This window comes from Amblyomma americanum, chromosome 6 (assembly GCF_052857255.1).
Source record: "Amblyomma americanum isolate KBUSLIRL-KWMA chromosome 6, ASM5285725v1, whole genome shotgun sequence".
NCBI classification, from domain to species: Eukaryota; Metazoa; Arthropoda; class Arachnida; order Ixodida; family Ixodidae; genus Amblyomma; species Amblyomma americanum.
Window position 1 is genome coordinate 69362401 of NC_135502.1, and position 24078 is coordinate 69386478.

Genomic DNA, 24078 nt, shown 5'->3' on the forward strand with positions numbered 1-24078 from the left:
TTATTTATCTTTGTGAAGCCATTGCTCAACTGTTTTTTGGCCTCCTTTTGCGCAAAAACTTTGGTCTTCATCTGTATGGTATATGGGTAGAATTCAGTGTTATATTGCAGCATTTCGACAGGTACCTGACTCTTCGACTTCCATGCTCTTTTTGGAAAAATCAAACTTTTTATTTAGATTAACCACAGAATAAAATACCCCTGCATGATTATAAACAGCAAGTTAGATATGTGTTACTGCTGATTCGTTCCTTAGCACTATATTCAAAAAAGTTATTCATGTTAGTGTGGTAAACATTGAAAGAGAGTGTTCACAAGCCCGTGTAACGAAGCTCGTGTGTCTTTGTCCGACTCCATATCTTAGTTGCTGTGTGCTCCAGGCTTTTATTTCATAGAAGGGAGGGAATTTTTCCAGGATAATGATGCTCTGCAGCTCAGCTCAGACCAGAAAGCTGTGCAAAGTTACAAGCGCTTAACCAAGTCGGGAGCCGTTAGCAATGACTGTGTTCCACCTTGCATATTTGTTTTACAACCCAGTGCTGTCCCTTCTACTACACTGGCACTTGATCTCTTGAAAAACTGTGTTGCTGACGTCTCTCACAGGGTTTTTTTGTCTTCCTTGTTTTCGCAGACGCTATTCAACCCTCATAACACTGTGGTGAAGATGTTTGTTGTTCGATACGACCTCTCTGACATGCCTCCCAACTGCCAGACGTTCATTCGGCAGCGCACCCTGTTCATGCCCACCGATGGATCGGAAACAGACCCTGAGGCGAGCCGCTGGCTCCGCTACCTTATCCACCTCAGGTGCATGAGTCAGCTTTTTCAGTTTTGGGGCAGTCCATTGTCCAGTGCAGAGATCAGAGTAGCCCCACTCTTCTAGAGGATGTGTTAAGATGGTTTGGGGAAATTTGTGCAGCTTTTGGAAATCCTACTTGCACATCTACTCACCTGTGGTCGCCTTTCCAGGTTTGCAAGCTCGAAGTCAGGACGCATATACCTTCACACAGATGTCCGCATCATCGTGTTCCGGAAGAGCGACTTGGATGCAGCCACCATCCATGGCGATCGTCCTTATGAGCTTCGCTCCTTCACCCAGTGCCCTGTCAACCCCAAGTTCTCTCCCTGCGAGTAATTGACGCCACGGCCGACAATGGCCGAAGGAATAAGAGAAGCTCACTCTTTCATGCCCACACACAACAACACATACTGGCCATGTCTTGCTCCTCCGTACATACTTTTTTTTTCTTTGTTAAGTAGAGTGATCTCTTTTTGTGTGACTGCAGATCCAATAAACATCTGTAGAGCATGCGTCTCCTCTCTGAAGGCAACCTGGCCATCTGTTCTTTTTTTTTGCTCGTTGTTAAAAGCGAAAAAAAAAAAAGCGATATTGTTCATGTATGCTGTTAACTTATTGTCTTAAAGGCTCTATAATAAATTACTAGGAATATGTAGAAATAAAAGATGTCTATTGTGTCTTCACTTTTTCTGAACCCCCATGACACTCGTGTTAGCTCTCTACCTTATGACCTCTCGGTCTTCTCAAGCTTGTGACCTCAATCCGTTCTGCATCCTTCTTTGCGCCTGTTGCATCAGGATGCTGCCTTGCCGCACCAAGTCTTACCCTGGAAGTTCCCAGTGGCAGTGCTAGGATGAAGAGGAAAACCTTGAAAAGAAAAATTGGCAGCATCCATGAAGTGCTTTGCAGTTGCTTTCTCATTCCTTGATTCTTCATATGGGATACGAATTTTTAAGTAAAAATTATTCTATAGCTCTTTCTAGGCATGTCAATGTTTGCCTGGTAGCAAAATACTTATTTCTTGCGGGCAAAATTCCATTAAAGAGGTTTCCCGCCACACTATTCAAGCTCATGACTACACTGGAAAGGGCTCGTGTGATCATCATATTGTAGCCAGTGGAGGTGTATCCTAGCCTATGATCCGTGGCTAGAAACTGTGTCGACGCACCGCAGTTTACTTGTGAAATCGGATGGTGTTGGTTACTCCCGTCTTTCATTTATTGGCCTTTTTTGCTTATAAAGGCTCAGTTTCAATGAATGCAGAATTTCACTGCCCTTTTAACATTTTGCACCATGGCCTACGTGATCAAGTTCGATGAGAATATTACAAATCTGAAATGGATAAACCTTGATGCACAGGAGACACTTGAGTATCTGACCTTGGAGTCCTGGAGTGGCAATTTAGGCAAGGCAAGTTGGCATCGATTCATAATTTAACTGCAGAGGGGCAGAGCAAAACAGCACTTTCAAGTTGTCAAAGACGGACAAAAAGCAGCGCTTAAATTTTATGCTTTATCTTCTTGTGAAGTCTCGGTGCTGTTAAAGTTATGACTCTGGCCACCCAACTAAGCCCACAATCTGTGCAGAAATGTTATCTTGCTCCTTAAAGTCGGCTACTGAGTACGAAAGCATGTCATGTGGCAAAGCAGTCTTTTTTGTGCTCGGCCCTGCGGCATCGCTTCTACACTCCAGAATACCCCAAGATAGGTACACACCAGCATGCAAATTCTGCTCACAAACCAGCCACACTACCACCACACTCCCTTTGGGAATGGCAACACCTACCTTTCACACACCCAACAATCGCCACAACCGAAGAGTGGGAGGAACTGCTGCGCAGCTCGGAAGCCACCGCTCAAGAGAGGGCGGTCTCCTGAGCTGTGGAGGCCGCCGCGGTGCAAGGGCTTGAGGTTCTCGACTGATCTCCAGCTCCTCGCTAAAATCTTTCAGAAATAATGTTGTTACCTACGTATAGATGCCAAAAGCGTATGTACGAGCACAACTTGCTGCTGACTCTCAGAATATGCTTTCGTAGAGGGGTGAACCTAGAGCCGAGTTCAGCAGATCGAGGTCCTCATAGAAAGGTGTGTACGCTGCAGATGTCGGGGGACAGCTGCTCGCGCGGTCACGACGGCAACAGTTGTAAATAGTAAGAAACTCCAAGCAATGGCATAATCCTTCTGAAGCTTAATTTTTATCCACAATGGCGTTACTTCACCCACAAGGGGCGCTTGCGTGTGGCACGCCATAGTGTTCCTGTATGCAGGAACACTAGCACGCCATTCGCATTTTTCACGGTCGCCGCAGCGAGCTGCGGCATATTTAACTCCTAAACTGTAAGCGTCTCTCGTGTCTCGTCATAGAAAGCGTGCGACTGAGTGGATCGCCATGAACTGCGCGAAGCAGAAAGTAGCGCACACGCTGTAAAGGATCCACTTTGTGAAAACATCGACCCATACGTACGACTGCGGAGGCACCGCCGTGGTGTGCGACGTACAGGACTGCTACCACGCGTTGAATTCAAGCTTTATCAAGGCCTGTCTTGTGTACGGCTTGAGTAAGAAATTAAAGTGTACAAATCTCTGAAACCGTGCAACTGCATTGCCAAGCGGGCGAGCACAATTGAGGGCCGTGCGTGAGGGTGCGCATGCATATATGCCGAGGGCTGGAGTGCTGTTTTTGGAGGGATGAGTAATTTGTGATGTGTCTCTTCGCTTAGCTATAGCTTAAATTGCCATTTCTATCTGCTGAAATTGAAGCTAGCGAAATCGATGCACATCGCGTTAATTCCGAGCCATGGGCACTCGAAGCAGCGGCACCCTGCCGCCACAGTGGGGCCCATGAAAATGTAGACATGGTAGACTTTAAAGTAGTAGGTGGGTGCTGGAGCATTCCCCGAACTTCGAAGACGAATTGGACGCAAGTTAGCAATCACTGCAGGATCCTTACCCGGCTTAGGAATCGGGTGAACTATTGCAAGTTTGAGATGGTCCGGAACTGTACACCATCTGCCCAATCAGTGTTTTTAATAGCAAGAAGCTGGATGTAGGTAGACTCGTCCAAATTTCGCAGCATCTGCAAAGGGATGTTGTCATGGCCCGGTGCTGACCGTGATGCACCTTGCGCTAATGCACCGCTAGTGTGAAAGGTACATAGTTGAGGTCACCATTTGGCGCTGGGAATCGGAAGCAAGATCTGGCATTGGTGGTGTGGTGGAGGCGTGAGGGAAGAATGTCGATGTCACGAATTCTTGTTCAACTTCGTCTGGTGAGCGCGCTAGGGACAGTTCTTCAAGCAAAGCCGGGTGGCGCTTACTTAATTTTGCCTGCTTAGAGCGATAAGTACGCCACAGTTGAGACAGGGCAGTTGTGTGCAACAATTTCTCGCAGTCAACTGGTGTACAGGGTACCAGCTGGTGTTCTAATTAAAGCGGCAGAGCCGGTAAGCACAGTTCATCTTATATTCTCGACGCAGGGCCAAGAGGGTCCTTGTGACGCCGTCCGCGGGATCGGAACCCAGGTAGCACAAACCCCAGCAAACAACGTACCTCCACATGTGCGCCCAGAAAGGATGGAATGTTCCAGTCCCAGTAGGACATTTATTGAACATTTCCAGGCCGTAGAGGCAGGGCACAGAAACACAAGCAAAAGGGCAGTGCGCCCACTAATGGCCTAGAAACGTTTTTTCGGGGGTGTTAAGCAGAAACGAAAACAAATAGCATTTTGGTCCCAGAGAGGTAACTGGGAGAACGTTTTTGGGACCAATGCTTTTCAAAAAATACAAATTGACTCCTCGCTCCCTTTTCTCTCTCCCTCGCGCCAAAAGCTACGGGGAGAGAAGTTTTGCTCTTGCACTCGCCGTTTTGAGAGATCAAACAGTTTTATTCGAACAGCCGAAGGAAGCGCAGTTAACCCCGCATCTCTCTCGTGGGCCGCCGGCTCCATGCTGCAGGCAGGCAGGCGACGGCGGTCTGCCTTTTCATCGCACCGCCGGAAGGCGCGGTTACCAATGTGCCCGCCTTCTTTAGTGTTTCCAACTTCAGCATGGTGCGGCGGTCCCTGCAGGCATCTCCAACTACCAGCAGTCCTCGTTGCGCCGCTGTCTATCAGAGGCGCAGTAATTGCCTTCCGTCGCTCGCCCGGCTTTCTCGCTGGACGGAAGCCATCTTGCGCACGTATTCGCGCAGCCCCTAGCCGCTCGCGCGCAAGACCCAGCGCGCGGCAGCTCTTGCTCTCATCACCGGGCTGTCGTGAACTTCGTAGCTACGGATTCATTGCAGCTTTCCCGCGCACCTCGGCGTGTCCACATAATTACTTTTGTAACTGATGCAGCGGCGCGCGCCTCATCGCAAGTCTTTTGCGCAGCTTCACGGTCCTACACCATAATGGCGCTCTTACAGGCGTAGTTCGCGGCAGCGGATTTCAAGGCAATGGGCGACTCCTAGCGCGCATTCTGCATTCTTCAGCGTCTCCGACGACTGTGGCGTGTTGTTGGTGGCAGCGTAGCCGTCCACTGCGGTCAGAGGCGGGAGAGATCTTCGGAGGCCCACCAGACTCTTGCTGCAAGTGCCCATGGATTAACCTGCTCTACCTACATTGCCGTCCTGTCGCAGCGGTATAGTTTGTGTTTTGTTCGCGTCGCTGAGTCCCAACCCACCCCCACTGGATTACTTGTGGCTTGATCACCTTGATCACCTTGATCTCGCCTCCCACGCCGTTTTGTGCCGCACGCGCTGTCTGCTGTAACATGGGTGCGGCGCGCCAGGGCTCCTACCTCAAGACGTCCCCCCTTTCCATCCAGCTCCAAGCATTCTTATCTCCACACTTAATTAGTCACAAGAAAATAAAACAGGGGTGTAACGAGGATGTAACGCGTATGTTCGAGCGTTCGCTGTGCCCTGAGAAAGCGCAGGACAGAAGGCTGCATTGAATTCATATATATAGTTGCAGCATTTTATTTCATCCCCGGGTTTCCGTTGGCAACGTCGTCAAGGTATGTTAGTTTATGCTCTTTTTTTATTTTCGCCTAGTAGAATTAATTTTTTCCTGTTTTGATGACACGCTCAAGCTTACTCCGAGGCTCGTGCGAGAGGCAAAGCGAGAGGGAGGTTTCATCCAGCAAAAAATCCGTGACCTGAAACCGCGTATCTGTATCGTACGCCCATCTCGTCTTTCTTTTGGCACCCAGGTTGCTCTTTACATGCGTTTGCTTTTGCGTGTGCATACATGCTTTTGTACCGTTTTCTTAAGGTGCATCAACTTTCAGCTTGTATTATGGTTTTATTGCTTCATTTTTTCCAGATTTCTCAGAGCTAGAGAAAAATTGGCCCATTATTATATGCTGATGCCGTAGTCATACGTACATTATGTGTTAAATGGTGCATACGTATGCGTCTCTTGTTTGTATTCATTTAAATGCAAAGAGCACATCTAATAAACTGAAATTACATCTGTATTGCGCTGCTATTTCCTGTTATATGGGCGGGATCGGGAGACTTTTTGAATTCCTATTTCCTTTGTGTGTAAAATTCTAGCACAATTCATGTTCTTGTGGCGGGAGCAGCGCAGCACGAAACGAAGAAGAGAGAGGCGGGAATCGACGCTAACAACCAGATTTTTAATGCACGTTCGTCGAATATATACATCTCGCTCGTACAATAAGGAAAGGAGAAAAGCATGACAAACGCATAAGATGTACACATGGTAAAATATTAAGACATCGCACGCAGATAATCATTTTCTCAGTCACGAAGCGCTATTGAAGGTGTGCAGACGCATACGTCGCTCTTTGGTCGGATGTTGAAGGCTTCTTCAATCTCCCTAGTCCGTTGATAAAAATATGACGTGATGACCATTGTGTTGCTAAGCTGCAGGTCACATTCATGCTCTCTGCAATGTTTTGCTAATTCACTTCTGATGGCGCCCTTTAGGGATCTTTTGTGCTCTCGAAGCCGTTTATTCAAACAGCGCCCTGTTTGACCAATATATGTGCGTCCGTATGACAGAGGTATTTCATAAACCCCCTTTTCACACATTTCACATGTTTTTCCCGGTGCTTTTTCTTGCATTGATTTTTTCTTTGCTCGCTTTTGGCTTTGGCGCACAGGCTTCTTAACTTGTTGGGTGTGGACATGAGCACTTTTACACCAGCTCTTGCGCCTACCTTTTTGAGACTGTGGGAAATGCCATTAATGTAAGGAATGACCGCGTACGGCTTCCTTTCTTCTGATGTGGTTGTGACATATCTTCTGCCTCGAAGTGCTTTCAGTATCCCTTCTGCGACAGTGGATAGCAATCTCGTCGGGTAACCTGCTGCTTTCAACCGACTGTTCTGGGCGTCAAAACTGCCTTGAACTGCATGATTACAGGATCTCGTCAATGCGGCTCTCATTGCTGCTTTTTCTAAGGACTAGAAGAACTAGGACTATAAATAACGAGGGAACTCCCAGAAAACAACGTTATGCGATTTCTTGACTTGACGCTAGCCTTTCTAGGCGCTCACATATACTGGCGGTACTGGCCACGAAGCTAGAAGGGACTGCTCCCCTACACATCTGCGCACTCCAAGATCATCAAGCGGGGGTAGAAAAAAACAGCAATGAGAGCCGCATTGACGAGATCCTGTCATCATGATGTTCAAGGCAGTTCTGACACCCAGAACCGTCGGCTGAAAGCAGCAGGTTGCCCGACGAGACTGCTATCCAGTGTCGCAGAAGCGATTATGCAAGCACTTAGAGGCAGAAAATATGTCACAACCATGCACACACGTGCACATCAGAATAAAGGAAGCCATACGTGGTCATTACTTACATTAATGACATTTCCCACAGTCTCAAAAAGGTAGGCGCAAGAGCAGGTGTAAAAGTGCTCATGTCAGCACCCAAAAAGTTAAAAAACTTAAGCCTGTGCGCCAAAGTCAACAGCGAGCAAAGAAAAATCAATGCAAGAAAATACACCGGGAAAAACATGTGAAATGTGTGAAAAGCGGGGTTTATGAAATACCTCTGTCATGCGGACGCACCTACATTGGTCAAACAGGGCGCTGTTTGAATGAACTGCTTCGAGAGCACAAAAGATCCCTAGAGGGCGCCATCAGCAGTGAATTAGCACAACATTGCAGAGAGCATGAATGTGACCTGCAGCTTAGCAACACAATGGTCATCACGTCATATTTTTATCAGCGGACTAGGGAGATTGAAGAAGCCTTCAACATCCGACCAAAGACGAACGTATGCGTCTGCACACCTTCAATAGCGCTTCGTGACAGAGAAATTGATTATCTGCGTGCGACGTCTTAATATTTTACCACGTGTACATCTTATGCGTTTTTCATGTTCTTTCTTTTCTTTCTTATACGAGCGAGATGTATATATTCGACGAACGTGCATTAAAAATCTGGTTGTTAGTCAGTGGCGTGTCCCACCTCTCTCTTTGTCTCGTGCTGCGCTGCGCCCGTCACAAGATCATGCACCAACCAGCCCAAATTTTCGCCCTGTTAAAGCACTTTTCATGTAAACAGGTAAGTCCGAATGGCCTAGCCAGCATGCATTCACGCGAGTGGACAGATGTATTACACCATCTGTAGCGTAAGCATGTGCCTGAAATTTGGCACACATATGCACTTAGATGCCTGAAGTCTGCATGAAAAAAAAATAATTTTATTGAGCCAGAGCCGAGAAATCGAGCATTAACCTTTTGTGGCTGTCCCTGGGACGCACAACTTTTTGGACACGGCTAGTTGTGGGGACGTTTTTTGGACGTCTTCGGGAAAAATGAGCATCTCCAGGGGAGATTCCAAATGTCCTGATGGGCTATTTCTGGGAGATTTTGAGGAGGTTTTGTGTTTATTGGGTCGTCTATTATCTGTCTTAAACAGGGCAGTAATATAACCCGTCTTCAACAAGCCTAAAGCATACCGAAATGGAGTGCTCTGCCACCAAAACTCAGTCTCCAACTGCATGCTTGCACTCGGATAAGATTTATGAAAAATGATTCAATTTTAAAACGCTATTAATGAAGAACGCTTTTTTAGCAATGTCAGCGAATGGTGTGATGCATCAGCAGAATGCCGCTATAAGATGTGCTAATTTAGCTGCTTAACTAGCTAATATTACTGAATTGCTAACTTTTCATCTGTTAAGATCCTTTTTTTGCTGAGTGCATGGCTTGTAGCCCAGCATCATCAGAATTCACATCACTTTTTAAATTGTCAAACATGCCGTTCTCGTCGCCGCTGCAGCGCAAGGAACGGGGCTGCGCACGGGTGCAAGCGAAACCACGCAGCCAGAAGCCACGCCTACGAGTGCGCGTCACTCATCGGCGTGCCTGTCACGTGCTCTCTGCCCGCTCTCCCCTGCGAAAGGAGCACGTCACTCCTGTACCGCTGTTACCGGGCTTTACTAGGCACCAGAGGCGGTGCCACTACGGCCTGAGAAATGACGCCCCCCGGATGACCGACGGCGACGCAAGCGAACATTCCCCCCCCCCCCCCTCCCCCCCACATCCCCCTCTCCCCAACCCCGCTCCAAGCAGTGCCCCCGCGATAGGGTGACAGAAGCCGAGCACATTCCCCCCACGTACCCACAAGAAGACCGCTGTGCACGTACGACTCGCGCTCATAAGCGTGGCTAGCGCTGTTTTTGTCCCGGACGCAAAGACGCCGGAACTTTTTAGAGCATAATCTCTACTCCTACCGTACAAAGCTGAAGGTCATGTGACTATGAAATTTGACCTTCAAACCAAGAGGAGGGGCGGCTTGGCCATGACGTCATGCCAGTGGCACGTGAAACAGCCCATCTTTTTTTGAAAATAGCTGAGTCTTAGGTGAAACACCCTGTATGTCTAATATTAGATTTGAGAGCAAGTTAATTGAAACAAAAACAGTACTACTAACTTTCACGTCAGAAGCAATTGCGGTCTTGACTTGGACAAACCTCAAAAGTTTATACGGGATGTTTTTTGCTCTCTGATAGCAGCCCAAGAGAAAATTTTTTGTTGGGTATGTAATGGTATGTACGTACACTGGTTTCTGCTGGAACAAGCATCCTGGAAGCCTGCTGGTTTTCCACTGGTTGAGCTGGTTCCATCAGGGTGTTTCTGCTGGAACCAGTAGGAAAGCTGCTGGTTGTACTGATTAGCAGGGCGCTCACTGGTTTTCTGCTGGTCCCAATAGGTAACATCATTTTTTTTTTTTTGCTGGTTGTGGCGCTTTCAGGTTCTCTGCTGGTCACAGCAGGTAACCTACTGGTTTTCTGCTGGTTGTACTGTTTCAAGTAAAGAATATTTTGCTGCTCTGTTTGGAGAGATTTTTTATTTGTTTGTGTGGTACGTAATAATTATATTCTTCAGCTAACATAGCCATGCAGCTAAACCTCTTTGACTGTGAGCGCTAAAAATCAAATAAACAGCAACAAAATTAAAAGAGAGAGATGGACCTTTGCTATTATTATCTACTGCCCACTAACATCTGTGGAACACCTATGCATTAGGGGGATATTTACGCATGAGCCGATATGGTATTAGAATTGTGAATGTACGCGTGTTCCACATGGAACTTCTGTGTATATTGTAATATGCTTTTTGTTGCTCTAGTTGCTGCTTTTCCACTGTAGTTTGAAGCTGTAGGTGTTACGTTATATATTAGTTAAGCATCCTTCGATAGTTATATGCATCATACGTACGCCGTTGACAATGCTGCGCCGAAAAGAAAAACGCTCCTTTATAACTCAAAGGCATGATTAAAAAATGCTTAAAGTCTTAGGTGAAACGCCGTGTAAACTTTAAATCCAAGAATGTATTAGCTAGCCAATACCAACAATTATATCAGAGTTTTAGCTAGAAAACAAATTTTTGGTCCCCTTCGAGTTCGAATCATTGGGATTCGACATTGTCGATGTATATATACTCCAGTTGGTTTCCACTCCGGAGATTTAAGAATATTCTGTCGCACCGGCACCGTCAGAGCACTTTGTGTGCGGCAAATTTAAGGTAGAGCGAATCACAGCTTTGCACTCTTTACCAAGTTTTCCCTATCAATCATATGAAAAAAAGCAAAATGCTATTCCGCAAGAGTACGTGTCCTGTACCAGTTGCAGGCCCAAACAAAAATGACTATTACGGCGTTGTGACAGCATAAATACATATTAACTTCACTAAAACGCCTGACAACAATGTTGCTCAGCTTACGTGCAGTTCGCCCTACCTTATGCCTGCGCAGTTTCGGTTTTTTCTACTCTCTTGAGGCAGCTGAGGCATCAACTCCAACCTAATTTGGATGTCATACGTCTAGTTTTCCAACTTGCGCTTTTGTTAACCATCTCCAGGTGGCGCCACGATATCCGCCGCGACCATTATTGGAAAGTGTTTTGACAGGACATCGGGCACTTCGTGTGCTATGTGCCCGGTGCGAAACGTAAAACGTATTTTCCGTGTAATTAGATGAATATTTGTTCATCTTTCATCTACTGGATTAGGGATTACCACAAAAAACAGTCAGGTGAGAGCCTCAATGCTTTAAATGGCCACCTTGGTGGCATCGTCGTGTCTACCCTCGCAGCGCATCGACCTTTGCGTGTTGCATGTTCTACCCAGATTTGTTTAATGTGTGCAGATATTTAAAGGTTGGTCTAAATGCGGCTTTGTTTGGCAAGACATTTATTGTTGCCAGGAGATCAGTGGTCACTCATCGTTCAGCAGATTCTTGGCGTGCTGCAAAAATGAGTCTCTCTTTTTGGCAGCCAAACATGCCGCACGACTCGACCAGCAAACCAAGCAAAACGAAAGGCATAAAGAACCTTGCACGCGTTCTCAGTGACAAGGACTCCGACCTGCCCTCTCCTTACGCCAAGAATGACGACGGCGAAACCGTGCTGCCATCGGCATTCAGGTATGTGACCTGTACCATTCACCTTTCCTGTCGCCACCTAAGGCAGTTTGCATGGAGCGCCCTAATTGCGTACGTCCATGACGGCGTCATTAACTGGATATGTATGTTACTGAACATTTTTGCCTGTTTTCTGTGCATTAGCGAGAAGTCTTACGCTTGAATTCAAGCGCTGCTGCGTACGCCCACTGTGACTCACGAGCCGGCGCTACTGAGTTTGCGTGTGTTATTGGTTTTTATCGCGCCCCAGTTTACAACAGTGCGCGTATCGCGCAAAGTTGACCTACGCTGGCTTATCCGCGTTGGATTGCACGCACAAAGTGGCGAATGTGAACCCGGGTTAATTACGTGCCACAACAGGATGCTGCCTGTGTCATCTGTGCGGTTGTTGATGCTAACGTCGCTTTATTTATACCGTGACAAAGGAAACTTCTCTAGTTGTTCACCAGAGTGCGCCTCTTGTTATGCAGTTTGCTCATTCAGACGGTTGTCCCGATTTTCGCGGTCTGCGGTGCGAAATTTCAAATCTCGAGCGTTCGTACCCCACGGAGGTGTTCGTAACTTTGCGCCCTCGGTGTGACCAGTCTGTTTTACGAAGGTGCTGGGCTATTCGTTAAGCTAAGAGGCTGCAGTATTGACACTTTAGCAAGGATTTTTGTTAAATAAAGCAGCTGTTCTTGGCAGCGAACTTTTATTGCATGAGACATGTGCACAAAAAAAAAAAGGGAAACTGGAAAATTACATTTACTATGTTATGGGCTCATCACAAGTGATGACGTTCACATATAGTAGATGCATTATATGTGCACAGACATAGTCCATCTGTAGGAAATGCTACTCTTCTGGCTGACTCTGGTTTCTTGCACATCCAGTGTGTTGCTTTTGGACATATTGAAAACTCAGTTTTGTGCAGGCAGTCTGTCTCTGCTAAACATGACCTTATACCATCCACTGTATATGTGCAGCTGTCTTCTTGAGCTTTTGCTTCAGCGGCAATTAGTTTCATGTCCGTGCTTCTGCTGGCATGTCTTCGACATGCTGCTTGACCTTGGTGCATCGCATGTACTTCCGTAGAACCAGAAGGAAAACAATGTGCACTGCCACAGAACATGTGTGGATGATGTTCACTTGCAGAATCTTGAATACAATTTCCATAATGCTGGGAGGAGGAGGAGGTGGAGCCGGCAGTGCTGTGTCAGTGCTGTGAGGGTCCAAGATTTCATGCCTTAGGTGTACCTTTGCTTTTCCATGAAGCTCTGCAAAAATTTTTGCGATACATTAGTGAACTGTTATGTGCGCAACAATTTGGGAGTAATTTGAGCAAATCAAGTTACTCTACTTCTTTGCATAATGAATGGAATTCTTTCTTCCCTCAAAAAGTAAAAAAAAATTGGGGTGTGCCCTTATTATGTAGTTTAATATATTATCGAAAATTTGTTCTTGACAGCTAAAATAGTGGGGGCAGTCATTATGTAGGTAAAAATTGTGTGCTGCCATGCCTGCTGATACAATAGTTTTTTGTAAGGTTTTCTTCAGGAGGAAATAAACTATGTGGGCAGCACAACACAATGACAATAGAGTTAATAGAGTGGGTGCGAGTCTGCATGAATTTATTTGGCAAAACTTAAAACTGTAACAATTTTGGCATTTGAAATTATTACCTGTTTTCAGTAGCATGATCTCTGTATTATTTTGGCACACCACAATAGCTTGTGCTAGTCTGGTTTTCACCCTGAAATAAATTGATTAAAGGGCTTTTGTGTAGGCTCTGCATTGGAAATGTATTCTTCAGCATCTTTTGACCTGCACTTTTCTTCCTGTGCTAACAACTTCATGAAACATGGATGATGGCATCATGCTAACTTAATACTTGCAAGAGTTGACCCCCTTCACATTGTTAAAGGGCAACTCCGGAGGACATGCAAGCGTTTTGTGTTTATGATCTCATTATATTCCTTGGATCTTCTCCTCTCCCTTGTGATGGAAAGATTTTCAAAATAATTAGAAGAGCAAAAAAAAAAAAGCCTGGAAACTGAAACCAGGTTTCACCCAACACACGGCGTCACTAATACTGTCATGAAACCCCTTGAGTGTGCATTTTATGGCTGAACTGGGGACTGTAAGTGACAGCTTTATCATCATTCCTGAAAAGACCAAAAACCAGCTTGAAATTTTTTCGTTCAGCAAATGCAAAGCAAATATCAATGGCCATGCAGCCAGTGATATCACTCAAGTTACCTGTAGCAATTGCCCTTATTGAAGTTGCAAAATGGGAATATTTAAAATTAATTTGTGCTGAAGCAAAATGCCACCCATTCACCAAATTTGGTGCAAGGGATCTAAAGCCAAGGGTAAACCTACAAGTTTCAACAAAATCTGTGGACATCAAAAAAACACTGCAGTTATTCAAATGGCAGCTCCAGTGGTTTTTGAGGTTACCATATGTTAATCTAACATATACTGTAGGGTTTTATCTCGTTCTTGATTACTTCCACCAAATTTAGCAGCTATGATACATTTCATGCTGATGCAAATAATTTTAAAATTCACATTTCTGTGGCGTCAGTTCAGATGATTTCTATGGGCAATGCTGCGTATTCGTCACAAATATTTCTGCTTGTTAATACCCACTCCCGACTTCAGTAACAACATTTTGATGCGTGTATTACTAACGGTCATTTTGGGAATTTTATAAAAGAACAAAAACGACACACCATTTTCAGTCACTAATGCAGGCTGCCATTCAATGAATGTACGAATGTTTTTCTAGTAATGTTTGTAATATCATCACTATGTCACGTGAAGCATCATCCGTGGCCACAGGCTAAGTTTTGGTTTAGTTTTCCTGTTTTCGCTGTTTTAAAACGGTGCCACTTGTTTTTTTTTAATAGTTTCTTGTGGCGGAGAAAGAAAGTTCTAAGGAATGCCATGTTGCTAGACTATCAACTCAAAATGTTCTAAAAACTTTAAGAGTGAGTGGCCCTTTCAGTAAAGGCTATCAGTGGTGCACTTTGGCATGTTCTGTTTAAAATAATCACATGTTTCAAGGTACTGTTGCTCGCTCAAACTGTTCAACTAATGCCGCTGATGCGGCATCTTGTTTAGGCCAGATATGATGGGTTTGCTTGGTTGGTTTGTTATTAATTAACAAAGTGCACAGAGGACAATGAAGGAACCCTATGGAAGGTTGTCTGTTATAAATTTCTTGAAAAATCTGGAATAAAAAGGTATTAAGAATAGTGGCAGCTACCACCATGCCATTTCAAATTGGGCATGCTTATCGTTCATACATCCATCCATTTGTTCTGACATACACAAACACAAACAATATAGAAGGGTTACTCTAAGAGATGATGAGAATATTGACATTTTACGCCAATAATATACTCTTTACTTCTTCCAAATCTGAAAGCTAATGAAACAAATTTTACTGAAAACTCCAGAGCTTTCCTTCACACATCAGATTCAGATGAACCTGGCATATCGAAAAGTGCATCTCAGTTTTTGAGTAGAAATCGGTAGCGACCTGTAGCAAGATAAATGGTGCCGAGTTCCAAAGTGTGAGTTTACAGGTAGGTCGCACGTTAAAGGTCACCCCTTAATCATTTCATGCGGACAATTGTGTCATTAAACGGATATAACTGCATTCCAGTGCTGGCTATAATGTAAAATAATGGGTGCGAGATGCTCTTAGCTGTTTTAGTGAGTCTCATGTTAAAGGTCACCTCTAAATAGAACTGTATTCAGGTCTTAACTACGTTGTAAAATAATGTGCGTGAGATGTTCTAAGATGGTTTTGCTATGCTTCTGTGGAGCAAACTTCAAGCAATTGCAGTGGCACTCACATGAACTGCTATGCATGATGTAACATAAATCATAAATCATATAGCATTAAAGACATCTCGAGCCATAGGATTTATGACAAGTTTTAAATGTTGTCTCCCACAAAAGGTAAAAACTTCTGTTGTATCGTGCATTATTTCGCTCTCATCTAAACTACTGTTCATTAGTATGGGGTACTGCTACACAAACGAGTCTGAAAAAGCTTGCTGTTCTTGAAAATTAGGCCCTTAGAATTGTTCATAACCTGCCAAATAGATACTCAACTAAAAACCTATTTTCCAGGCACAAGATTATTATTAATGTTTTCGACCTCTAGGCTTATAAACTATTGCGCACCTATAAAATAGAACAAAGAAGATGCATAACAAATATATCTGACAGCCCCCGATTCAGTTATTTCAGTGCACGTACCCACGCCGTTGCAAACCGCACTGTGTAGTACCTGTAGTGAGAACTATGGACGCCAAATGGTAACATTCCAACTTCTCTCACTCCTGAATAGATTAATTGCTGCAAATATTGACATAGGAAACATTAGTTGCTCTGACCTCCTCAGCTACTTTATTTCTGAAGACACATTTGCCTAGTATTTATACTTTAAACATTTTTTTTCATGTATTGGTTGCTCTTGTTATAATCTTTATAACAGCGTTTTTTTCCCGCTTATTTGTTGCTTTTATTCTTTTTGCTTCAACCCGTATTTAATTTCTACACACACTGGTGATTGTGTATTTGTTCAAAGAAGTGCTGTCGCATGCCATTGCCCACTTGCTCTACAGGGGGTGGGGACCTTGTCAAGCGATAACCACTTTTATTCCCATCCCCTCCAACACTGTATGGTGATGGAAATAAATCATTATTATTATTATTATTATTATTATTAACAATATCGCGGGTGTCATTTCAGCCCCCTTCGCAGAAATGTTTCGCTGCCTTCTCCCTCGTGCCGGGGTCCGTGGGTGGGACTAGCCATGCACCGCCGTAGCCACTCGGACAATAATTAAAGTCTGCCAATGAAAAAGGTGGTCAGGGTGGGTTGTACCAACACCGTTACGTAATTGTTCCGGGTATCACTTCCCAAGTACGTTCAACCTTGTTGCAAAATGAAGCCCTCGATGCCTGAGTTCTGTGAGATTGAACGAGAGAGAGGCCAGTGTACCTGACTTAGTGAGCACCGGATCCCTGTGGTCGGCCGATGCGAAGATGTGCCTCGCGTCCAGCGTGGCGCTGCTAGTGTTGGCGCGCGTGACGACGCTGTCCTGGAGCACGACCACGGCTCCTTCGACCATGAACAGGAAGCGGAGCGCGATGGCGACCACGAACACGGCCGCGGCAGCCAGCATGGGCCGGCGGGCCTCGCGCGTCGCGGCCCAGAACACGACCCCGTAGGCGACCAGGCTGGCGCAGATGATGGCCAGCTTGGCCGACAGCGACCAGACGGCCATTGAGGCGAGGAACACGAACCCGCGGTTAGGCTGGCGCCGCACCATGGTGACGGTCGCCAGCGCTAGCTTGCACGTGTCCACCGCCACGCTGGTCATGGCGAGTGCGCGTAGGTTCACCACCACGTTGCGGGTGTCGAGCGCGCTTCGCCGGGCTCGCTCGGCGGCGCCGCCCCCGGCCTCTCCGCCGTCGCCTCCATCGCCGTCTCCCCGGCTTGGCAGCATCATGCGAGTCGCCGCGCGGTGGCCATGTCTGCACAGCTGCGCGTTGAAGGCACCGCAGTAAACGATACGTTAGGATCTCTGCACACACACGCTCGCACAATGTCTTCGACTTGTATTCGTTGGAAATATAGCGCGACAAAAGCTTCCGAGCGCCTTTACAGAGTATCCATTTCGAAAGTAGGATCGACATTCCTAGTTCGGACGTGTCCCTACAATCGGCGCCCTTGACTTTTCTCCACCGTTTTGTGTGCATGCGGTCGGTTCTGAAACTGGCGGAGGTTTCCTTCGTGCCTGTGTTTTCAAAAGGGGAACTGTGATCTTAACTTACACAGAGGTCTTCCCGCCAGTGTCTCCAGCCCGTTCTCATGGCCATGGCTTGTGGGTCGCAATTTAGCCCTGCAGCATCGAGTTGTCTTTTTCCGCGAGAAATGGAAGCGCCTCGCGACTTTCAAGCAGAGTTCGCACCTGAAGAACACGCTACTGTGATGTGGTCATCAGCTAGCGCGGTGGCTGACATGCAGTGTGTTGACAAAAACGCCTATATACTCCGCACAGAGTGCCTGGACTGAAAGTTGTAGCGCGTGTACCTGCGGTGTAGGCGTTTGCGAGCACTGATGAAACACCAGCGAACGAACTTGGAGAACTAGTTTAGGGGCGGATAGTCTTTGGAGTATCTCCAGGACATCAGGTGGAGACTTGCGCACGCGTGACAGTTTAGATCAGGCTGCTCGTGCCCTCGGAGGTGCATGATGTGTCCGCCGACATCGACGTGGTACGACAGTGGACTCCTTCGGTGAAGATTCGCCCGCCAGAAAACTGCGCACGGACTCTGCCACCTGCTACGATATCTTGCGTATTGGCTGCAGTGCTGCTTCAGTCTAACTAGTCAGGTGTCTGGATATGAGGAATGTCGACTACCACTGGAAGACTAGCAGTGCGATCAAGTCCTGATGCCGGCGCATGTTGGCCGCAGCCGTCTGGTCAAGCACCATCTCACCGCCTCCTGCGTGCTATCAGTGCGTTTGCATCTGGCTACTTATGTGAGGATGCGACGGGTGTGGCCCACGGTCGGCGGAGTGCGCGACGGCGCCGTGCTTACCAGGGACGCACGCAATGGACCACGCGGAGTGCCTGGGTCGGGGACGGGACGGTTGCTGCGACCGGCGGTGCCTGTGGCGGGGCTGTGCCTCTGCGGCTCTTCTTCTTCTTCTTCTCCTCAAGTAATATGACACATACCCACGTGGGGGGGATTGGCCAAGGTTCACGGCGCGCACTTCGTCGTTCTCTTCGCTTTGCTCATCGCCGTGGCCTCGAAGCATTCCTCTTCTTTTTCTTGATCTGCCCCCTTTGAAGCTTACTGGCTTTCTGAGGTTACTTATCTTTGTCACGACATTCAGTTTCGCTTTTGATATGGTCAGAGCGTAACCACCAACCGCCCGATCCTTGTCCTGTCTCTTGTTTTTGTCATGAGCCGTATAGTAGTCCCGAGGCCAGTAAATAGGTGCAGCGCACCGTGGCTCAAGCGCTTGTCGTAGGGAAGAACTGTCTTAGCCGCGCGCTTTTCCTGCCCCTAGGGTCCGTTCTTGCTTTCAAAACTTAGTACTGTTACAGCCTAGTTTTTATTCCTGCCAACTTGAAAACATGTCGGCCGGTAGTCGCATACGGTCCTCGTTGTTGTGACGCGTGACGTTCGCCTTCACTTGGTGTTATTCAGCATCAGAGTGATCGTCAAGTTTTTGCTGCTCGTCTCGAGAAGCGTCCTCTTCTGACATTTCTTTATCGTCCTGACAGCGTTTGTCATCTTTCGCTTTTTTTAGTTTCGCGCATTGGCGTTTTGAAATAGACACGCTGGCGGAACGGCTGGGTAAGGCATACAAGGATATTTGATACCTTTCTCAAAGGTCCGCCGCGGTGGCTCAGTGGTTGTGGTTCAGAAGAGCGTGTTGTCGGGCAAGTTGGCTTTGAAATGATATAAATGAAGTGGGCGCAGAACATAGACAAGGACCGAGAAGGAACGCATACGACGACTGACAAGCGCTATAAGGCTGTCCACACCTTCTATGAGGCATCATTCCTTGTCCTCGTCGTTGGCCTTTGAGGCAATACTCCTATTTATGGCGAGGAGCTCGCGCGCCGGTACCTTGTCAGTCGTCGTGTGTTTCTTCACGGTCCTTGTCCATGTTTTGCGCCCACTTCGTTTTTATGGTTATCGTGCTCGGCTGCAAACCCGAAAGACGCGGACCGTGGCGGTCGCATTTCAATGGAGGCGAAATGCCGAGGCCTGTGTACTGTGCGATGTAAGTGCACGTTAAAGAAGCCCAGCAGGTCGAAATTATTCGGAGCCCTTCACTACGGCGTTCCTCATAGCCGGAGTCGCTTTGGGACGTTAAACCCGATAAACCAAACCAGAAGTTCCTCAAAGAGCGAAGAAAAAACAACTATGAAATGGTCCTGGTTATGCCAAGGCGTTGGACGGCAAGAGGTCGATTCTAAATTTTCGCAAGTTTATCCAAACGCACTTTAAAAGTACACGTGAAAACAGCCGCTCTAATTGTCGTGTAATTTATACCCCGTTGTTCAACGACGTGGGGAGAAATAGGGGCTGGGAAACGGCTTTTTAGCTCCTTTGGCAACCTCTGCACCGTTACATCGTGCAACCTTCGCCGCTTCGCCGCCCCTCTTTTGCGCAGCCGGAATTAGAAAGGTCGTTGGTGGAACGCCCCGTGGAATGTATACGTCTCTCTCCCTCTCGCTTTTCTTTCTCTTCCACTGCACGTCCCTCTATATAGTTACAGTTCCCGTCGACATTGTCGGTGCCGTTTATGTGCCTCAAGTGCCGGGGTAGCTACAGGTGCGCTTCTGCAAGCGCACAGGTGGGGCATGTGCCGTCGCGTAGGTAGAGGAGCATCGTCTCCCGGCGTCGTTTTATGTTGGTGCGCACACGTGTGCTCGAGCTTCGGCAGCAGCGACAACATGCAGCGTCCCATTTTTAGAAAACTGTGCTGCGGCGTGCCTCGAGGCCGAACATGTGCACCGAGAATGTCGCTGCCCTCGTTATTACTCTGGGTTTATTCCACGTATTACACGGGCGTGGAAGGTTGGGGGGAAAGTTGACTTGCGGTTTATTCCAAATTGGCGATTCGGAGCAGCCCTGCGAATCCTCCGCGCAGGAGCAAGATATCCGTCGCGATGCATCGGAACTCAGGACCTGGCCCCGAATCGCTCATTGGAACACGATCTTCGGTTTCTCGGAGCAAGAAAACTTGATCCGGATCGCCGGAAGGTTGACTCGCTAGTTTAGCCCCCGCTTTCTTTCTACAGAAAGCCGTTGGCGGGCTGCCCTAATGAAGGCTTTGCAAATGCTTCACTGCGTGGTATCGACGACGTTATAACTTTTTATTTCTGTTAAGAAAACCACAGTTGATCGCTCAATCTTGCCTTCTTTGTATTGTCGACTCCGTATTTTTGAATTCGAATCTTTGAATTTGGGCGTTGGTATTGGTGGGTCGACTTCAAGTCTTTGCATCCAAACAAGGGGAAAATGCTGCCTTCCTGAATGTCACGCGAGCGTAAATAGAAAAGATGTGCCTAAACTGAGCTTCAAGCAGTACTTATAACCTCCACTCCGCTAGTTCGTGATGTATCTTATATGACGTATTCCAATCGGCGCTGTGGAGCTAGTTTCTAACGCAGTAGCATTAATGCTCCTGTTCTGCAGAAAATCCGGCGCCGGCGTTGTGGGCGAAAAAAAGCAGGTGTCCCGCCAGTCACGTGACCTTGTAGTGGAAGCCATTTGCGTCATCCTGCTCCAAACCACTTTCCGTGTACTATGCTGCTCCGGCAAAACGCAATATTGCGCCAAAACTGCCACAAAGCGGCCGCCTCGATGTTTTACCGTCAAATTTAGCGGAACACGGGTTTTTCGGCACAGTGGTCTATTGTATTGGCTACAAATCTGACCTGATCCAGTCTGATGTAGTGCACTGATCCGATGCACGGGGCCTGTCGTCAACGTGTTGAAATTGAGGAGGCCTCAGCATCGCACAAGCGAAAACGTGAGGAGGAGCCGCTAGCAAAAGGCAGCGAAGAAGCTGAAGGATGAAAAGGCTACCCTTCAGTGCTGTCTATCCTCCCTGAAGGCAAATACCGACCGGTGCCCAGGAAATTATAAGCAAAGGCATAGGATCAAAGGGTACATACGCAAGGTGGAGCCCACTCGTTGATGCGAACTCCAAACTACCGCATCAACGCGCTCCTCAGGAGCTGCACGAAGGTCGCCCTCTGCGTACCCCCCAGCACCTCTACTACCCGGCTCCTCAACCTCGGTACCCACAACACGTTCGAGGAGCTGGCAGAAGCCACCCTAACAGCACAGCTGACTCGCCTGTCGAGTACCGCGGCCGGCCGCACTCTACTGTCAGCTAGGCATCGCCCCGATCACCCATCCTACCGAGGGGGTTCCCATACCTCCAGACCTACGCTCCCATCTCATCATCCTTCCAGTCCTTAAGAACATGCCAGTCCTTAAGAACATGCACCCCGAGCACGACGGAGAACGCAGGACAGCCCGCGCCAAAGCCCTGCACAAGCTCTACGGCAACAGTTCCGAGGTGGCCTACGTGGACGCGGCAGCGTACTCGTCGGGCTCCCGCATGGTTCTCGCCGTCGCTAATTCTCAGGCCCGACTAATCGCATCAGGATCCGTCACTACAGACTCATCGGAAATTGCAGAGGAAGCTGCCATTGCACTCGCTTTTGGCTCCACCTCTGCCACCAAAATTATCTCCTACTCAAAATCCGCCCTATCCAATTTCGCCAAAGGCCTGATATCCCGCACCGCGGCTCGGCTTCTACGCTTCTGGCACCCCACCCACCCCGTAACCCTTATCTGGACTCCCGCACATGCAGGCCTCCCGGGTAACGAGGAGGTCCACTCCCTCGCCCGATGTCTCACTTTCCGGGCCGGAGTTGGACCTCCTCCACCATCCCGGAAGCGTCTGCTTACGTTCAGATATGTCCTTACCTACTACCGAGATACCCGACGCGTTTACGCACCGCCGGCTCCCTCCCTAACCTTAACTCAGGCCTCCCACTGGCGCCGACTCCAGACCCGAACTGCTCCCTACCCTATTCTCCTTCATGCCCGCTACCCCGATCAATTCCTTTCTTCTTGTAAGATCTGCTGGAAACCGGGAGCCTTCCTTCATGTCCTCCTCACATGTCCTACCTTCCCACACCCTCCATCCCCAACCACGGCGGAGTCATACTTGGACACACTCCTGGCCAGCTCCGCTGCCGCTGACCAACGCCGGATAATTACCGACGCCCTGAAGCGGATAGCCCTCCAAGGGCTGTCCTTTGCTCTGTAAGAGCAGCCCCCTAAGGGTTGCTCCGTGCCATGTTAGGGGGTTTGCCTCCTCCCCCCCCCCCCCCCCCCCCCCTCGTATGCTTGGCAGTAAATGTTTTCCACCACCACCAGACTACCGACGGGGCTTGGCCGCATCAAATTGATAGACTGCACGCTTGAATCTGGTAAAACCTGTTTGTAAAACTTGGTGTTCAGTAATGTAGTGCACTAGCAAGCTTTTTATTTTCTGCTAGTCTGTTTTAATTATAATTGGATTTTGGGGAAAGGAACTGGCGCAGTATCTGTCTCAACCGTTGGACACCTCAACCGCGCCGTAAGGGAAGGGATAAAGGAGGGAGTGAAAGAAGAACGGAAGAAAGAGGTGCCGTAGTGGAGGGCTCCGGAATAATTTCGACCACCTGAGGATCTTTAACGTGCACTGACATCGCACAGCACACAGGCGCCTTAGCGTTTTTTCTCCATAAAAGCGCAGCCGCCGCGGTCGGGTTCGAACCCGGGAACTCCGGATCAGTAGTCGAGCGCCCTAACCACTGAGCCACCGAAGCGGGTCTGCTAGTCTGTTCCGAATTGTTGCTCAGGTTGAAAATCGGTTTTTGATGAAAGGAAATGGCGCCCTAATTTCCTCACATCTAGGCGGCTGTAAGGGAAGGGATAAAGGAGGGAGTGAAGAGGAAAGGAAGAAAGAGGTGCCGCAGTGGAGGGCTCCGGAATAATTTCCACCACCTGCTCTGACATCGCGCAGCACACGGGCGCTTTTGCGTTTCGCCTCCATCGAAACGCGGCCGCCGCGGCCGGGTTCTAACCCGCGAACTCCGGCTCAGTAGCCGAGCTGCGATATTTTGAACAGCTGCGATATTTTGAACACGTGTTCATGTTTCGACCATTTGTCTTGTCAGAGAGCCGTGCGTAGTCAGCAAAACATTGAATGTTGAATGTAAAGGATTCACATTGTGGTTTTTTTTTTGTTATGCCAGGAATAGAAAATTGCACTATTAACGGTGTTTGATCCTAGGAACAAGCTCCTAAACGTATAGGGCTCCAAAACTCACCTTTTATTGCTCCAAAATGGCATTTTTACTGCTCCAAGATGATTGAGCCTGCTTCAAGAGTTGGTGACGCTGTCACAATCTGCCCACCGTGGCAGGTGTCAGTTAATGATTGGTCGCGAGAAGTTGCTCGGGGGCAGCAACCTGGGTTTCGCAAGCCCCACCGGTGGCTGTAGCCGCGTTTACATGAATGCGACAGAAGTCGACTCTAGTCTCCGTTTTGAGGCAAAAAGCAGAATTTTGATAAGGAAATGCGTGACTCGTTTTCTACCCTCTTCCTCCACGTTTTTGCACTTTCCCTCAAAAAGCGGACCACGGAGTCTACTTCTGTCGCATTCATGTAAACGCAGCTTGTGTTTGAAAGAGCCACCTGCCGGGGCAGTGGCGCATTGCATAACCGCTGCACCACTGTGCCAGGAGCGGTATGAGGCCGCTGCAGGGTGGCGCAGCTTGAGTGTCCCCTCAAGTTTTTTTT

General features: G+C 47.8%; 3 protein-coding genes across 5 annotated transcripts in view; 2 read left to right on the forward strand and 1 right to left on the reverse strand.

Moving 5' to 3' along the window:
• atos (atos homolog atossa) overlaps positions 1–1462 on the forward strand; it is a 99987-nt gene extending 98525 nt beyond the window's left edge. For both annotated transcript variants that reach the window (XM_077627233.1, XM_077627232.1), the window contains 2 exons: positions 631–806; positions 969–1462. In XM_077627233.1, the coding sequence (XP_077483359.1) occupies positions 631–806; positions 969–1134 (342 nt within the window). In that variant the 3' untranslated portion in view covers positions 1135–1462. The remainder of the gene's footprint in view (positions 1–630; positions 807–968) is intronic.
• Positions 1463–11127: 9665 nt separating this feature from the next.
• Wdr37 (WD repeat domain 37) overlaps positions 11128–24078 on the forward strand; it is a 132109-nt gene continuing 119158 nt past the window's right edge. The window contains exons 1-2 of the mRNA XM_077627240.1: positions 11128–11292; positions 11534–11682. Coding sequence (XP_077483366.1) covers positions 11540–11682 — 143 coding nt within the window. The 5' untranslated portion in view covers positions 11128–11292; positions 11534–11539. The remainder of the gene's footprint in view (positions 11293–11533; positions 11683–24078) is intronic.
• Positions 12568–18369, reverse strand: LOC144093652 (uncharacterized). Of its 2 annotated transcripts, XM_077627241.1 has the most exons (4): positions 18289–18369; positions 17518–17585; positions 16682–17225; positions 12568–12935 (listed from the first exon to the last, which is right to left on the reverse strand). In XM_077627241.1, exons 2-4 carry the CDS (start codon positions 17560–17562, stop codon positions 12682–12684), a joined length of 843 nt encoding a protein of 280 aa, XP_077483367.1. In that variant the 5' UTR covers positions 17563–17585; positions 18289–18369; the 3' UTR covers positions 12568–12681. The 2 variants fall into 2 exon arrangements, with proteins under 2 accessions (XP_077483367.1, XP_077483368.1); XM_077627242.1 differs by lacking the exon at positions 17518–17585.